General features: G+C 37.6%; 2 protein-coding genes across 2 annotated transcripts; one reads left to right on the top strand and one right to left on the bottom strand.

The window, feature by feature from the left end:
* Positions 1–2,094: 2,094 nt before the first annotated feature.
* Positions 2,095–7,841, bottom strand: LOC107598508 (T-complex protein 1 subunit delta). Its single transcript, XM_016289879.1, has 13 exons — positions 7,562–7,841; positions 6,774–6,826; positions 6,560–6,649; positions 6,046–6,154; positions 5,173–5,437; positions 4,934–5,066; positions 4,707–4,846; positions 4,473–4,569; positions 4,270–4,380; positions 3,958–4,088; positions 2,547–2,781; positions 2,343–2,456; positions 2,095–2,233 (listed from the first exon to the last, which is right to left on the bottom strand). Exons 1-13 carry the CDS (start codon positions 7,668–7,670, stop codon positions 2,219–2,221), a joined length of 1,602 nt encoding a protein of 533 aa, XP_016145365.1. The 5' UTR covers positions 7,671–7,841; the 3' UTR covers positions 2,095–2,218.
* Positions 7,842–7,948: 107 nt separating this feature from the next.
* On the top strand, positions 7,949–18,085 carry LOC107598509 (putative tRNA pseudouridine synthase Pus10). The gene is given in 19 exon segments (XM_016289880.1): positions 7,949–8,159; positions 9,369–9,495; positions 9,597–9,806; positions 9,896–9,982; positions 11,180–11,214; positions 11,294–11,405; positions 11,478–11,539; positions 11,830–11,875; positions 11,971–12,035; positions 12,114–12,170; positions 12,172–12,197; positions 13,417–13,542; positions 15,217–15,273; positions 15,407–15,483; positions 16,951–17,006; positions 17,116–17,233; positions 17,309–17,451; positions 17,687–17,786; positions 17,896–18,085. Coding segments are annotated over 18 exon segments (1,542 nt in total). The 5' UTR covers positions 7,949–8,159; position 9,369; the 3' UTR covers positions 17,935–18,085.
* The last annotated feature ends 318 nt before the right edge of the window (positions 18,086–18,403 follow it).

Genomic DNA, 18,403 nt, shown 5'->3' with positions numbered 1-18,403 from the left:
ATAAATAAGCTTTCCATTGATGTATTGTTTGTTAGGATAGGGCAACATTTGGCTGAGATACAACTAAAGTTATTTGAAAATCTGGAATCTGAGGGTGCAAAAAAACAAACAAACAAAAAAATTGAGACCATCAGCGTTACAGTTGTCCAAATTAAGTCCTTGGCAGTGCATGTTATTAATCAAAAATTACGTTTTGATATTTGTACGGTAGGAAATTTACGAAATATCTCAATGGAGCATGATCTTACTTAGGCCTAATATCCAAATGATTTTTGGCATAAAAGAAAAATCGATCATTTTGACCCATACAATGTATTTTTGGCTATTGCTACAAATATCCCCGTGTGACGTATGACTGGTTTTGTGGTCCAGGGTCACATATGTGAATTCAGGCCTGTTCTACCTCAAAGGTCTTGACTTGACAACTCTATCTGTATTCAACAAAATCAGCAGATAATGTCAATTCTGACCATAGTAATAAATAAAGTAATTAATAATAAAGTAACAAATAAAAAACGTTCAATAACCAAAACATAATTAGATATGCCCTGAAACATTTGCATGGCATTTTGTTTCCCATGACTTCCCCCTCCATTATTATTATTATTAATAATTATATGTCTATTTAAATTTGAAGCCAAGAAATCAGATGGTCCTTTCGAAGACTAGTGTACAAACTGATTTCCAATTACATTGCAATGTACATGTACATGTTTAACCCTTGTGCGACCTTTTGGACATTTTGTCCTTTTCGGGGTTTTTTTTATCATTTTGCCTGTGTTATTGCCAACTGCATAAATTTTGGCACAGGTGTGTATTTTTATTGGAATTTTACTATTTCACTTTCATTTGCTTTAATAAATCAAATGAGTTTTGCACTAGGTGCACAAAATTGTTCATCTCAGAACCTTAAGGACAAAAATGTCCCCATTGAAACTGCTATTTTTAATCACAGTGCCATTTAACTGTAAAATGATGCAACTTTTGTTAATAGGCTTTCATTCTGTTGGCAAGGCTTCAAAATGTAATTTTTTACCAGATGGTGCCATTTTTTTCAGGTTTGGCCTATAAAGCAATTCTCTCTTTATTCCGGTTTTCTGCTTCTGCATATTATAGAGCCAACTGGATAAATAATGCAGCTATAATTGTGTGGGTGTGTTGGTATGGATGTCAGAGATTGGTTTGTATGTGTCATAAAAAAAAATGTGTGTGCATGTTCTTGTAATATTTGAGAGAAAAACTCTACTGCAAATCACAAATCCAACCACTGTGTGCACAGTTTATATTTTATATAAAATATCGTTCATAAATCATTTTCATAAACTTAAACCTCTTAACTTTTTTTTACTTCAACAATAATCTGCCATGGGTTTTCTTTAAAATGAGACCAAATTTAACTGTGCTCCCAGAGTTTTTTGACACTATGGACCAATGTGTGACTTTTTTTTAAATTGACGCAAAAGGGTTTAAAAAAAGAATCTAGCTGGTTTAAAATGCACATCACACCCAAATATGATAATTTTGGTAAGTTCCACTTCCAGTTATCTTAAATATCTGTATTCAACAAAATCATAAGATAGAACTGAATTGGATCATCTTGGTTGTGGAAAATAACATTAATAAAAAATAAAAAGGTAATTATATTTACAGAGCATAATTTTATCAGTGTTAACACAAATTGTAGCATTGTATTAACTGCATTCGTCAACCCTGATACAGTAGTAAGTTATTAAAAAAACAAAAAAAATCTTCTTTGATCTATTTAGGAAACAAGTTTATTGCTTTAGGCAAATTTAGGCAAAAACTGTGATCCTGTTTTCCATTCTGGTGTATTATTTTATATCTTTACACATAAAAATGCAAAACTGGGTTTTAACTCGCAAGCTTGTTGATTAGAAGTGCGAATCGTCAGATTTTGATTTCAGACTTTCTCAGGCCTTAGAGCAGAGTCCTGTCTCTGATCAGATAAGACGATTAGCTAACAAGATTAAACTTACTGACATGCAGTAATAAACTGACCACGACAACCACCATGTAAATAAATTACTACATGGACCACGTATATCAAAGTCAAATAACAAGAAAAGTCAAGAGTTACGGTGTCAAAAAAACGTTTTATTAAATTATTCCAGGTAACAGCAACAGACAGCGACAGATCAGTTGGTCTTATCGGGGTGCTAGCGTGGGGTTGGATCTTCCTTCACTAATCACATTCACTTTATCGCGTGTTCACCTGCAGAAGGGACAAGTCATTAATGCTTGTGCATTTACACTCAACATCAGTACTAATTTTAGGGTCCTTTAAATACTCAAATACTCATTAGACTTTGCAAATCACTCACGAGATCATCAATCTTGAGGACGCTGCGGACCGTTTCCGTGGCGAGGGTGAGTGCGCTGATGGAGACCAGCAGAGGCTGAACTACCAGCTCCTCCAGGATATTAGAGATCCCACCCTGAGAGACCAAAAGACGCGTTAAATGCTCATTTTTGGAGGGGTTTGTCAGTGTGCAGCACTATTGAGAACTAATGGTTGAAAGTCACACCTTGCGGACATTAATCCCGGCCGTTTTCTCTGCCTGTGCATGTCTGTTGCGCAGCTCCGTGACTGTAGAGATGGGATTAAGACCAGCGTTCTCTGCCAGAGTTGAGGGAATGATCTCCAGAGCATCGGCGTACGCACGCACACAGTACGCTTCCATGCCGGCCAGACTGCGGGCATATTCTGCCAACCTCAGTGCCAGCTCAATCTCTGGTGCTCCGCCGCCAGCGATCAGAGCCCTGCAGACGCACAGGAAGAGGACGAGTTAGCAAACAGCTTCTTCTGACTCCAAGACCTGAAAGGTTTCACCCAAAAACAAACACTGAAAATGCCTATCCAAGATGTAGATGAGTTTGTTTTTTCATCAGAACAGATTTGGAGAAATTTAGCATTACATCTCTTGCTCACCAATGGATGCTCTGCAGTGAATGGGTGCCGTCAGAATGAGAGTCCAAATAGCTGATAAAAACATCACAATAATCCACACCACTCCAGTCCATCCATTAATGACTTGAACTGAAAAGCTGCGTGTTCGTAAGAAACAAAACTATAATTGAGGAGTTTAATTCAAACCATTTCTTCTGGCCAAAATACCAGTTCATAATTACTAATGTAGCTTCCTCCAGTGAAAAAGTCAATCACTGTTGTCCTCTCACATCAAAATAAACCCACATATTTGTTTAGAACGGTGCTTGACCTGTGCATATTTCTCTCCTGATTCAGACCACTGGAGAAAGCATTATGGATAGAGGACTCCTATTTTAGCTGGAAACATCAGTTTAAAGTGGATTTGTTTCTTGCAAACACAGATTTTTGCTTCACAAGACATGAATTGCTGGACTGGAGTGGTGTGGGTTACTTGTGGATTATTGTGATGTTTTTATCAGCTGTATCATTCTGACGGCACCCATTCACTGCAGAGGATCCACTGGTGAGCAAGTGATGCAATGCTACATTTCAGCAAATATGTTCCCATAACACTCATCTACATATTGGATGCCCTGAGGGTTAGTACATTTTCAGGAAAATTTTATTTTTGGGTGAATTGTTTTTTTTTTATGGAGCAGTTACCAAATCATGCCAAAGCTGGAAATAGTCAAATATCAGCACTCTCATTCTGACGGCACCCATTCACTGCAGAGGATCCACTGGTGAGCAAGTGATGGAATGCTACATTTCAGCAAATATGTTCCCATAACACTCATCTACATATTGGATGCCCTAAGGGTTAGTACATTTTCAAGAAAATTTTATTTTTGGGTGAATTGTTTTTTTTTTTAATGGAGCAGTTACCAAATCATGCCAAAGCTGGAAATAGTCAAATATCAGTCAATTTATTCAGCTTATGATTAATAATTATTATTTTCGGTTGAGAAATCCATAAAATCACTGGAGTCTCTTGAGATCTTTGTTACCTCTTCTTGACCAGACAGCGGATGACGCAGAGGGCGTCGTGGATGGATCGCTCTGCCTCCTCAATCACCAGTTTGTTGGAACCACGGACGACAATACTGACCGTCTTTCCTGGATTTACACATCCTGTGATCTACAAACACAAATCAAACACTGCTGTCATTATCCAGCACAGACAGAATAAAACCACGTGCATCTCTGTATCTGGAGTATCTGTTTATAAATAAATGCTTAAGCAAATAATGTCCCGTATGCATGAGAAAAACAAAACATGTTCAGCTGAATATGCATGCAGGTTATAAAATGTAGGTTACCTTCACTAGTTTGCCAGATCCGTCCAGGTTAACCTCTTCTGCTAGCTCTGCTGTTCCCAGCATCTCTGGAGTGAACTGGTCAATATGAGCTATAGGTTTGGTGCCAAGAGTCTGATGGGATAGAAGACAAAAACTTGTATTAAAGAATGAGTAAAAAAAAACATTTAATAGTTTCATGACAGTGCTGGATCTGCTGGTCATACCTTGCAGATGAATTCAATGTCCTCCCTCTCAATGTCTTTAATCACCATGATCTTCATCTTATTCAGGAAGTGAAGGGCCAGATCACTCAGAGCATCTCTGAAAGAGCAATCACAAACACCATGAGAACCTTCGACAGGCAATATGTTGTATGACAATAGTTATACAGTTTAACTAGCTTATATTTAACATTTTTAAATTAGTGACTGTGATGGCGCTTTGTGGTGATTTTGTACCTCAGGATGGATTTCTGGATGAGCAGCACAGTGCAGCCGGCTTTCTTAATCTGTTTGACCAGATTAAGGATGTAAGCCCTTTCCTCACGGAGCACACGGTCCATCTGAGCGTAGTCCGACACCACAATCTGATTGTCCATCTGTCCCGACAGAAGCATCACACAACGACTTGAATCTTGAACACCAATGGCTGCTTTTATATATCAGTTTGAAGCATGATCACATACATCAGTTTTAGGAGGGGACAGGCAGAACTGGATGAGGCCGATTTTGGCCTTCTCCACACGGGACACTCCAGTGTTCACCACCCTCTGAGTCAACACCAGACCATCCACCAGCTCACAGTCATCAATGGTCCCTCTGCAAACACAAACACAACCATGCATTTGCTTTGCAAAGAGAAACTACTCATTTCTGCGGCCTAATAACTGACTGAGCGATATTTAAATACTATCCTGCATCTCACCCGAGTTTCTTGATGATGTGGATATCGCGGAGATCTACGCTGGTGGCGGTGGCGGGGTCGATGACCTTCATGACGGCGTCGACGCTCATGGGTGCGAGCAGGCTGGAGTATTGGGACACCACCTTAGAGCAGAGCGAGGTGGTGGCGCTGTTCAGAAGAGTCTCTCTGTCGCTGAGCTGCACCGGCTGACTGATGGACGTCAGGATCTCCACACCTTTATCTACGGCCTTCTGGAAGGACTCGGAAATGATGGTCGGGTGGAGTCCTGGCAGGAAAAACAGAGAGGAACGATCATGCTGAATGTGTTGTCATAAATAAACATCACTATGACATATGAAGAATTATTTAAAAAAATTAATTAATTAAAAAAAAAAAAGTGTCTCAACCCTAAATGTTTGATTTTTGATTTGAAGTTTATTGCCACATCAGCTTTACAGGCTATTTCATGGCAAACAAAGATTATACATGAGAAAAACAATACAGTAGTACACAATACAAAAATTAAATAAAGCAATTATAAAATAAAGTTTTGTCCATAAAATTCTATAAAAGAATCTTTAAATTTACTTTTGAAAGAAGTAGTCTTATAAAACAAGTTCTTTAGTCTTTCCCTAAATGGTTGAAATTATTAGGGCGGGGGGGGGGGGGGAACACTATGGAAGTCAATGGCTACCGTCAACTGTTTGATTACCAACATTCTCCAAATGGTCTACTTTTGTGCTCACCAGAAGAAAGAAACTCTTAAATGTTTGAAACAAGTGGAGGGTGAGTAATTGATGACAGAATTTTCATTTTGGGGAAAATTCTATCAGCTCATAAGTCATAACTAACATGATGCATGTTGTATAAAGATTTAATGCAACTAAAGCTTACCTTTCTGTAGCAGTTTAGCGCAGGCATCAAGTAGAGCTCCAGCAATCACCACCACTGATGTAGTGCCGTCACCAGCCTCAATATCCTGAGCTTTAGACAGCTCCACCATCTGAAACACACACAGAAACATCCCACAATACTCCAGACATTCACTAGGGTTGGGAATCATTTGAAATCTCACAATCGGGTTCCATTTTTGGGTTTGATTCCATTCAGATTTTTTTCTTGATGTGCTGCACTGCTCTCATTGTTGACTTCTGCCTTTTATGTATTAATAATGTAACGACAACATTATAAACTAGCATTTAGTACATTTCTTTATGAAATATGTGGATCAATTTAAATGGGTAGAAAACAGTCACAATGCACATGCAATGAAACAGGCAAGTCAAGCTGTGGAGAAACCAAGTTCAAATTCAGGAAATCTAAACAATATCAATCGAACACAAAAATGTTCATTTAGCACCTTCAGGTTATGTAAACTAAGAATAACGTCTCTGAATCAATGATTTACCATTTTGGCCGCAGGATGCAGCACCTGCATCTGTTTGAGGATAGTGGCTCCATCATTAGTGATGGTGACGTCTCCCTTTCCATCCTGAATCTGCAGAGAACAAATACATTCATTCAGCACACTGAAAATGCACAGTCATCGATATACAACCAAGTCAAATCAAGCAAAGAACTTTCATAAATAAGATTTATATCAGGAAATCATAAAAACAAACCATTTTATCCATGCCCTTAGGGCCCAGACTTGTTCTGATGGCATCTGCTACAGCTGTCAAACAAAAGGAAAGGATCAATCATAAATCATTATACCTGCTGCCATAAAGGCCAAATAAAGTGCTTTTGCTTTCGCACTGAAACACACAGCGTCTCCCTGACATGCTGCTTCAACACTGCGGTTACTGAAACCACGCCTTCTTTCTTTGCGGGAACATTTGGGCGGCATTATGCTAATATTTCCACATAGTGAGGTAGATATGTGGGGGCGTGTTAGAACGAGCCGTTTTAGGGGGGCGTGGCAAGAGTCTTAACTTTGATAAAGAATATCTCTTTGGTTTTGAGACTTTAGTCTTTGCAACTTCAGGGATCTTATCTATGCACAATCAGCTTGTAACACTCCAAAGAGAAAGGAAAACTTGAAATCGCATCATATGACCCCTTTAAAATATTTTTTAATACTTTGACTTAATTTATGCTTTTTATGTGTGTTCATGACTGTGTATGTCATTTGTTGCTATAAAGAAGACCGCACCTTATAAGGACGCAAGTGAGTGTGCACTGGGATTATGAGGAACATAATCATATTCCTCATCTAACGCTTTTAAACACTGCCATATTTGCAGAAATGAGGCACATGTATGCAGACACTGTCATGTTTATAACGGCGCAGGACTTCTATTATTGACTCGTGCTTCCACTAATGTCATGGGCTGCAGCAGTGCGCTAACACAAACCCCTGTGAATGTTTCTCACAGCTTTAATCTGAATATCAGACTCTTTCTCTCACCTTTCCCGGCGCTGATGTTGCTGAAGCGGATCTGGGCGGGTTTGTCCCGGTCCACATACGCGCCTCCTTTGTTTTTAGACCCGTTTGCAGCCGCTACGGCTTCAGGCATGATGGCTAATATTGATGTTGTTTCGTTCCTTAGAACTCACAGGCGGAGATGGACGCTATCCGGTCTCTCTAGGCGGTCTGTGCGGGTCGGATGGGTTCAGATAACGCTCGGTTCGGATATCCCGAACAGAACCTTCCAGATCCACCGGCCGCGACGGGAACAGAGAAAGGACCCCAAAGAGGACGCGCGTGAAGATGACGTTTAGGGGTGTCTTAATACATTCCCAGCGTAAATGCAGTTTCAGTGTAAGGAAATATTTTATGAACGCCCTTTTATGTCAAGAGTATGTTGTGTTAGATTATTTATAATATATAACTCAGGCAGGTTCTGTACTTTGGTATAAAATTAGTTAAATATAAAGTTAGTTGTAGAGCGAGACCGTGAGCTGTGTTCATATCCATACAGTCTATGGTTCATATTCATAAACACATGTGACCGGCGCCTCTCTGTCTCTGTCTCTGACTGAAGAACTGAAGCGATCCAGTGAAGGTAAGCTGGACGGTGAGCATGTTAAAGAGCGCTCGTTCAATAACACAGCTGCCATTTGTGTTTCTCATTTCTGAGCATGTGTTATTATAGACATTGTTTCATAGAAAGCCAAAATATTTAGTCCTTTTCTTTCTTATATCATGATGATGCTATTTTGATCCTGTGCTGCTTCTTCTTCTTCTTCTTCTTCTTTATGTATTAGTGAATCTGCACAATATAATTAAAGCATCATAGATGTGAATTCACGGAAATACTAGACAATAGTTTGCATTAATGAAAATAATAATAATAATAATAATAAAGAACATAAATGGCATGTAGTTGAGCAAAGTGTTAGACAGACTGTCGCTCGTTACAAATAAAACTACTAGGTCCATTTAGAGTTCTTGAGATTTAAGCGATATGCATTGTTTTCCTACATTTTTGGATTGCATTTAGAGTGTTTTTCAAAATGAATGATGATAATAATAATAATAAAACGCATTCTGTTTTATTTTCCTAATGAATATTAAATGTTATGGCATTTTATGACATTTAATAGTGTACTAAAGTTATGCAATTCATGTTTACCGACTCAATTTAAAAATATATAATTCTCATTAAAATGTTGTTTGTAATTAACATCAGAATCATTTTAATAATATATATGTAAATGCATGGAAATACAAAATTACTTTTTATTGATTGCAAAAGTATTAGATTTTAGTTGCTATAATGCATCATTTAAAAAAAAACCAGAGGTTGTGTCTTCAGTTTAGCATCCTATATGAACTATTCATAGAAGAAATCAATGTATCATCACATCAATAAACATTGTGACATTTATTTAGGACAAATTGCATTATATTTAATAATATGTTTTTGCCTTTTTTTTTTGTCTGAAGCATGCTCAGACTTTGTGAAACTATGATTCTCATTTAAAAAAAAGTTGATTGTATTTATAACAGAATAATCTCAGTATAAATATACACGTACATAAACGTAACGAACAAACTAACATATCTTTATTAAAAATAGTCTTTATTTTTTAGATTTTAATTGGCATAATGTATTATTAAAAAGTCTGAGATTGTGTCTTCGGTTTTGCATCCTATGAACTAATCCAAAATTTGTGTCATCATATCTTTAAATGTGGTGACATTTATTTAGGACAAAATTGCATAACGTTTAATGCTATATTTTGCCTTTGTTCTCTTTTTTTCTCCGCAGTATGCTGTCCCTCAAAGAGAAGGACCGGCCCATCGTCAGAAAGCTGTTGTGCGCCGGCTGCTGTGTGAGATGCGTTCTGCGCTTCTGCTGTGTGGGAACCAGCTCCGCTTACAGACGACCCTACCAGGTCTCTCACGACCAGCCGTTTCCTGAAAATCACCAGGTTTTGTTTGATATAGCTGCCTCGTTGTGTGTGTATATGTCAGTAATGAACATTCCCGTTTGTAGGACTTACGCAAGGAGCTTCTGGCCTTCATCAGTGAGGAAAACAGCCCTCAGTCCCATGATGCCTCTGGTGAGGAGAACACCGCCGCCCCGCCGCATAAACGCATCAGAATAGATGAGGATCCTGACACACCAGCGCAGACAGACTCAGACATTTGTCCCGTCTGCTTAGGAGTCCTGCAGGACTTCTGTGATCCCACCTTCGCCAAACACGTATGTTTTCTTTTTTTTTCTTTTTATTAGGCTGATCTGCATTCTGCTGCTTTGTGAACATCGTTTACGAATGATTTTTTTACTTGCAGGTGTCAGATGCTGTGAAAAAACAACAGTACGAGTTTGACAGTCTGGTGCTGACCGTTTCTCTTCCCGCTCAGATGTCCGTCAGAGAGGTGAGTCCTGCCGCCAGTTTGCTGAATGATACCCAATACTTGTTTTTTTACTCATTTTGAGGTGTTGGTTCCAAAAATAGTGTCTGTTTTGCTGAAGCACATGACACTTCTACACAAAATATAATGGATTTTATACAGACGGACGGACAGAAGATTTGGTTTTCAAGCTAAAGTAAAGTAAAAGAGTGCCATGCCTCATCTTATTCGTTTTTGTTAAACGTTTTGTAAGCTAGTTTGTCATTGTAGCCTACTTGTTGTTGTGCTTTTTAATTAAGAATAACAATAAATCAATTTAAAAGTTCATGAGCATGCATTGATTAATCCCATGTTGTAGCGCAAGAAAATTTATAAATAATAAAAATAAATATTGCGACCAAATCATGTGCCTGTGCGACCAACTGAGAAAGTTAGTCGCAAAAGAGCAACCAGTGGGAAGAATGAGTCTAGAGCCCCGAATAAGTATAAATATGTAATTAATATCACTTGTATATATATGTATATATATATATATATGTAGCGTCTGGACCACTCAAACACACTATACATATTTTGTTAGCTAGATTTAACAAATACTCTGTAACACCCCAGGAAGCTGAACAGGCGCAGATTTATGCTACAAGCTTTTGTAGAATTGTACAGTAAGAAAGTTATTTCCCTTAACCAGGAAATTAACGTTCTTAGAATTGACAAGACAATTGACCCTGAGAGGTCAGCTAAATATCTACAGCGGATCTAAAATATTAATAATTAATTATAACTAGTTATGGTTAATTATTCATATTTCCTCATGAGCTGATTCGTTACATATATGTGTAATGTAGAAATAATGTATTTAATTTTATTTAATTAAATTTTAAATGAATGTATGTATGTGCAAATATGTGTGTGTGAGAGATAAATACATTAATATATATATATATATAACACGAGTTTCACAATTTGAGTTGAATTACTGAAATAAATTAACTTTTCCACGACATTGTAATTTATTGAGATGCACCTGTATACATATTTGAAATGACAAAAATATTTTTCATTTTGTGAAAAATTTTAAACGTGATGGAACTTAATATGATAGGATAATTTATATTTTTGTACTCCGAATCATCACATAAGGTAATATTAGGCTTTTTTCAAGATGCATGGCTCTGTTATTATTTTATGATTGAAAAGGTGTTTCTCTGTACATATCCACAGCATTCCTGCTGGTTGCATGTCAAAAAAGAAGTCAGGTACGTAAGCAGCACACATTTCCCATCATCCCTTGCAGCGGCAGCATCCGTGTGAAGTCCCTTAATGCCATGTTTCCAGGGAGAAGAGCATGTGTTTGGGTAAAGAGGATGTCATCCAGGTGAAGGACGCATTCAAGTGGGCCGTACAGGGAAAGATCGGACAGGAACTGGGAGCTGCTGTCGTGGCCAATGTGAGTGCTTCTTCTTGACTGACTTTCTGAAAAATTCTCTGATATTTAATCTCTTGGTTCTGTGATCCACAGAGTCCGTGTGAAGTGAGCGTCGGCTTTATACATCCGGAAACAGAGGAGGACTGTCATTTCTTGTACGTGGGTCAATGACAGGAAGTGTTTGTGTAATCCTTCTTCTTATGTCACACTATAACTTTTGTAGCAGGTTTGAATGGTTGAGCAGGCGATACAAAAACATTTGCTAAAAAATTGAAAATGGAATTAATTTTGGTGGAATTTTGAAAATGGAACGTTTAAGTCGATTTGAATTCAAATGTCTGCTAAATGATTAAATGTAAATTTACTTGCCTTGCCGTTATGTAGAATGAGTCCAAATTATGTAATTTCCTGGTTAACACGGATGTGTCTTTCTTTCTTTGAACAGAGCAAATACCTGTCCAGACTGTTTCAAACGCACCAAAAACAAAGCGGTATGCTTTCCCATGTTGTGTTTCCAGTCTTTAAAATCAAAAGTGACCGTTTTGAATATGAAAGCAGTGTCGCTGTGTTCCTCTTTGTCTCTCAGTCCATCTTCACCAGGATGGCGGTGGTTAAAGCTCTGGAGAAGATCTCTGAAGAGAAGTTTAGCAGGTGAGTGTTTTCAGTATCCTGCTCACATGAGACATGAGTTTTTGGCCGTTCACTTTCAATGTGATTTATTGTGTGCAGGCATTACCCATGTCCACCAAAGAAAGCAAACACTAGATGTACAGCACTGGACACCACGTCTCCACACATCCATTTTCATAGCAGGTATGGCCAAAAAAGTTACTATATATATTGTCAGTGTTGGGAAGGTTACTTTGGAAATGTAATAGGTTACAGATTACAAGTTACCCTAATCTAAAATGTAATAAGTAGTGTAGCTATTTCAGTTACTTTATTAAAGTACACTACATTTGATTACTTTTCTAAATTCTAATGAGTGTTTTAACTTAATCATTTTGAAACATTTGAAGCAGGCAGGTTTTACCTTATGTAGTTTTCAACACTGATTACTGTCAGACTTTTGCAATCCTTCGTCACTTGAGTTAAGATTTTAATAATTTAATTTTAAAGCACAGCCACCACAAAATCGGATTTTAGCACCTCTTTTACTTTGAGATCATTCTGAGGTTAAATACAGATTTAAAAACATAAGATATAGTTTAATAGCTATGATACTGTTTTTGAAATCAAATCTTTGCATAGCTAGGAAACACTGGCATCTAACAATGCCTTGGAAAAAACAGTAAATCTTAAAAAATAAAACATATACATAAACCCAAATAGGAAATAAAACAGTTATTGACTAAACATGTGTCCTATTCTGTGTCCTAAACTCCTGAGACATTGGTGTCTCATGTTTTAGAGCAGTCAATGCAATTTATGAAAGCAATCAATTAAATCTGTATGTGTGTGAATTGAAAACAAATTCAGATGTAACCCCCTTTGTAATCGTTAACATTTTCATAACTGTAATTTAATTACACATTTTTTCTCAGTAACTGTGACTGATTAGTTACATTTATTTAGTAATTAAATTACGTAATTTAGCTACATGTAACTAGTTACTTCCCAACACTGTATATTGTGAAATATTATTGCAATTTAAAACCGCTGTTTTCTATGTGAATATATTGTAAAATGTAATTTATTCCTGTAATGCAAAGCTGAATTTTCAGCATCATTACTCCAGTCTTCAGTGTCACGTGATCCTTCAGAAATCAGTATAATATGCTGATTTGCTGCTCAAGAAACATTATCAATGTTGAAAACAGTTGTGCTGCTTCACATTTTTGTGGAAACCATAATTCTTTTTTTTCTTTGATGAATAGAAAGTTCAAAAGAACAGCATTTATTAAAAAATATAGGTCTTTTGAAACATAAATGTCTTTTCTGTCACTTAATTCAATGCATCCTTGCTGAATAAAAGTATTAATTTCTTTAAAAACATCTTACTGACCCCAAACTTATGAACTTGTCTCTGCAGGTCGGTATTATAAGTTTTCGCGGGAGCTTCCGCAGACACCGTGGGTGATCGATGGAGAGAGACGGATGCAAGGATCGGTGGAGGAGCTGATCGCTGCTCCTCTGCTGTCCTCGTTCAGAGCTGAAGGTAAGCATCTATGTGTGGGACGTAGGGGTGTGCGATATTGACAAAAAATAATATCTTGATATTTTCGGGGATTTTATCAACAGCGATAATTAGACGATATTTTGCTAAGTGTGTTATTGTGATGGCATCTTAAAGGTGCAATAGGTGATTGTCTTCAGAAACATTTTTTGTTATGCAGGTTGAAAGTCTCTTCACATCCCGATAGCAATCATTAAGTCAAGTGGTCTAAATGTATTTATATATTCTGTGGAAGGCGTAGGACCAAGAAATGTTCGTCCAATCAAAACGCTCGGTCCGAGCATTTTAATTGGCTTTCCTACCTGCCTGTCAACATATGTATTAGCATACCTCTGCGCACCCGGTTCGCGCAGACAGGACATCATTAGCTTGTTCACGCACGCTGTGCAGACAGAGCGAGGATGGCAGGCAAACATCAATTGCAGAGAGGGTGGGACGTTCGCTTTCAGTGCTATCAGGCTAAAGTTAGCATTTTCCAAGATCTCCTACTGCACCTTTAAGGACTGCTGTGGACTGCTGACTCCTAAAGTTTTTGATATTCTTCATATTCTGTGTGGTGGTCAGTTCACATTGAGAGAAATTATTTTTTTCCAAATAAGTTTAAATTCATTTGTACATTTTATGAGCAGTTTTGCCTTTATAAAGCCTTTTTTTTTTCTAAAAGTGTCCATTATCTTTTGAGTCAAATTCTTACATTTAATCAGTGAATTAGAATAAGAAGACATTTTGGCTGTTACCAAACAAATGAAATCAGTATCGACAAAATTCATCTTTACAATGCAGAGGAAACACAGAATCTACATCTGAAGTGGCGTTTAGATGCATATACACACTGTTTAATGCAGGACATGAATGCTAGCAGTTACAAATGCATAAATAATGTTTTGATTATGTTTTGACACAAAACACCGAATACTGATATTTAAAATTATTGAAATAATAAAAACATACTTTAAATGTGAAATTAAAACCACCAGTAGGTGGCAGCAAGTCACTTTTAATAAGAGTCATTGCGACTGAACCGAATTTTAAACGGTTGATTCATTCAGGAACGAAATGCAGTCATGTTGCTCAGAGACTCAAAACAGCGCTGTGGCTTTGTTTGGAATTATTTTTGTTGTCGATACAGACCAAAAACAGGCAACATGGTGTCTAAAAAGTAAGTGTCTTGTTTATGGAACTGTTGTTAAAAAAAAAATCTATCACATTTGTAATCATGGTTATTTTGGAGGAAAAAAAACCACCACTTTTCCTGTGAAAATGATTAACTATATAAAGATGTATAGATGTATTTTCTGCCCCCATGTCTTGAATTTGTGATCATTCTAAATTTATTTTAAAAGACTAAATCATGCAGTGAAAGAACGCACTCTAAATGCGCACTAGTCTAGGCTTCACGTAATGTTTGCGTGCGCTCTGTATGTGTTTTGAATGGTTTTTTCAAAATACTCGATAATGTCAAATCGCACATCGTTAAAACAACAATTACGATATTATCGCAGACGATATATATCGCACACCCCTAGTGGGACACTCCAATCAGACTGGGATCCCAAACTGTAGATGTTATTTTCTAATGGCACTGCAAACACTGCAAAGAATGATTTCAGACATGCACAGATTTACTGAGTCTTTTTACGTGTCTCTTCCACGTAGGTTTTAACTTCTCATCTTCAGGACGGGAGGATGTGGACGTGAGGACTCTGGGAAATGGTAAAACACAACAGAAACGGTGTATTTCGACACTCATTTGCTTCTGGTTTCTTTATATGTTACAGAATTGAGGTTTGTGTTGATGTGGTCATGTAATTGTCATAATGTATGTGTTGTTTGTGTGGTTTCTCAGGTCGACCGTTCGCTGTGGAGCTGCTGAACCCCCATCGAGCCAAATTCAACAGAACTGAAATCAAACAACTACAGGAGGTGCAAACGTTTACCCAAAAATAAAAATGTGCTGGAAATGTACTCACCCTCAGGCCATCCAAGACATAGATGAGTTTGTTTCTTTGGAAAATGTAGCATTACATCACTTGTTCATCAATGGATGCTCTGCAGCTAATGGGTGCCGTCAGAATGAGAGTCCAAACAGTTGATAAAAACATCACAATAATCCACAAGTAGCCCACACAACTTCAATCCATCAGTGAAGTGAAAAGCTGCATGTTTGTAGGAAACAAATCCATCATTACGATGTTTTTAACTTCAAACCGTTGCTTCTGGCTAAAATATAAGTCCTCCAGCCTTTCGTCTCGTCTGAATCAGGTGAGAAATATGCACAGATCAAGCACGAGTGGAAACAGTCCAAATCAGTTCTAAACAAATAATGTTGGTAGATTTTGATGTGAGAGGAGAACAGATTGACTTTTAGACTGAAGGAAGCCTTTTATGGATTATAGACTTGTATTTTGGCCAGAAGCAATATTTTAAAGGGGTCGTCAGATGCAAAGTTCACTTTTACATGTTGTTTGAACATAAATGTGTGTTGGCAGTGTGTACACAACCACCCTAAAATGATAAAAATCATACCACCCAGTGGTATTGTTTTAATCCATATAAATAATATCATATCAAGCCAGTCTCAGCTTCTTGGCTGTGTGACGTCACACAAACCCAGGCTCCTCCCACGACTGTTGACTGACACGAGCGTTTTACCTTAGACCCGCCCTGAGTGACTGTCATCAGTCCGACATTGTTTCACCGTCGGAGCAGATGTAGACAAGAATGACTCCGATTAAGCAATTGAGGTGTTGTTCTGTTGTTGGATGTAATAATGAACATAGCAGTCCTCATTTACTCCCGACATCTGAGCCGCTGAAGACACAGTGGATTAGCTTTGTTTTTGAAAGGTATGCGCCCCCCGATCTACATAAATGCCTCTATGTTTGTACGAATCATTCGTGATCACAGAAGAAGCGAGTATAAGGTTTTTTTTTTCCCCCTGTGTTAGTTAGCAAGTTCCGCGGCTAAAGTTTACAGTCTCTCAGAGAACGGCTCATCACCCCCATAGACTGTGGTCACCCCAGGAAGAGAGGGACAGAGTCAGCAGAGCTCATTAGCATTTAAAGAGACATGCAAAGAAACGGCTTGAACACAAATGATTTTGTCAGGGTAAAAAGGGTGTTGTTTTACACTACCATTGAGAAATTTTAACCAAAGTATGTGATAGACGTTTCAGTACGAATCATATCAACTTGTGGAAAATGGGCATCCGATGACCCCTTTAAATTTAAAATGCATTAATGATGGCCTGAGGGTGAGGAAAGTTTTAGCAAATTTTCTTTTTGGGTGACCTATTGGTTTAATTGTCAGTCACGTGCTCATAAAAATATTATATTGAAACCACAAACCTGCTCATGTGAATTTTGGCTCCTGTTGTCTTCTGTCCCACAGAAAATCAACCAGTCATCTGATAAAATTAGAGTACGAGACCTACAGATCGTTACCAGGTGTGTGTGTGTGTGTGTGTGCATATAAGCACAGATATCCATTGATTGTCAAAGATCTATGTAAAAAAAAAAAAAAAAACATTTTTAAGGTGTTTGTTTATTTCTCCAGAGAAGCAACCAGCCGCATGAAAGAGGGTGAAGAGAAGAAGACTAAAACCTACAGCGCCCTCATCTGGACGCAGAAGGCCATCGACAGCACTGATATGGAATTCCTAGCAAATATCAAGGTCTTGCCAAGCTTTTTGACCTGTTTGAGCTGGACGCATGAGAAGAGACGTGCTGATGACTGTGTGTGTGTTTAGGATCTGAGGATCGCTCAGAAGACTCCGCTGAGAGTCTTGCATCGCCGGCCCCTGGCGGTCCGACAGAGACTCATCCACTCCATGAGCACCATTTACCTGGACAAACACCACTTCACCCTAAAGCTGTGCGCACAGGCCGGCATGTATCCTTACAAAATAACTATTTTCTATGTGAATGTATTGTAAAATGTAATTGATTCCTCTGATGCAGAGCTGAATTTTCAGCATCATTACTCCAGTCTTCAGTGTCACATGATCCTTCAGAAATCATTCTAATATGCTGATTTTGAATATTATAAATGTTGAAAACAGTTGTGCTGCTTTATATTTTTGTGGAAATTGTTGCATTGGTTTCCCTTCACTTGCAAAACGCTGCAGTTACATTAAAGAGTTTGTGCACGGAGACTTCGGCCGCACGATACCCAACCTCTGCGACCTCATGAAAACTGACGCGGATATCCTAGAGCTGGACGTCGAGGTGCGTTTTATTTCATATGTAATATCAAGAACTGCTCTGGATGCATGATAAGTTTAGTAGCTCTTGGTGTCATCTCAAAGATTTGAATCTTTCTGTCTGTGTGTTTCAGTCTGTTGACATCGACTGGCCTCCTGCTCTTCTGGATTGACGTTTGGGATTTTGAGAATAGTTTTATGTATGTCAGGAATATATATTTCTGTCTTACAGTTCTTTGTTAGTTTGACTGTTATTTGGTTGAATTAAAGCAAATGACACTGAATGCATTTTCTTTAATAAAACTGCCTAATTTAGTTTTTCTTTTTAATGCCATGTTCCTCTAGTAACAGACTAGCTGGTTTATTTCGATATTTGATTTTCATAGAAAAAAAAAGAAGAAAGATTTATGGATTTATTTCAAATTAAATTTGTGTAAGTTTTAGGTTAAATCCTGTATATATAATGATATTACAGTTATAATAAAATATAAACAAAAACATATTAAGGCATATATTGAGGCTTCATTTATATTTAACATATAAAAGTAAATTTATAAACCCTTGCAGCTTCAAAATTGAATGCAAAACTTTTTTTCTAAGAATTAAAATTTTACTTCTGATTTTTAGTGCAAATTATATATA

This window comes from Sinocyclocheilus grahami, unplaced genomic scaffold (genome assembly GCF_001515645.1).
Source record: "Sinocyclocheilus grahami isolate Dianchi unplaced genomic scaffold, SAMN03320097.WGS_v1.1 scaffold252.1, whole genome shotgun sequence".
NCBI classification, from domain to species: domain Eukaryota; kingdom Metazoa; phylum Chordata; class Actinopteri; order Cypriniformes; family Cyprinidae; genus Sinocyclocheilus; species Sinocyclocheilus grahami.
Note: the sequence above shows the minus strand (reverse complement) of the source record. Positions and strands in the feature narration are given on the sequence as shown.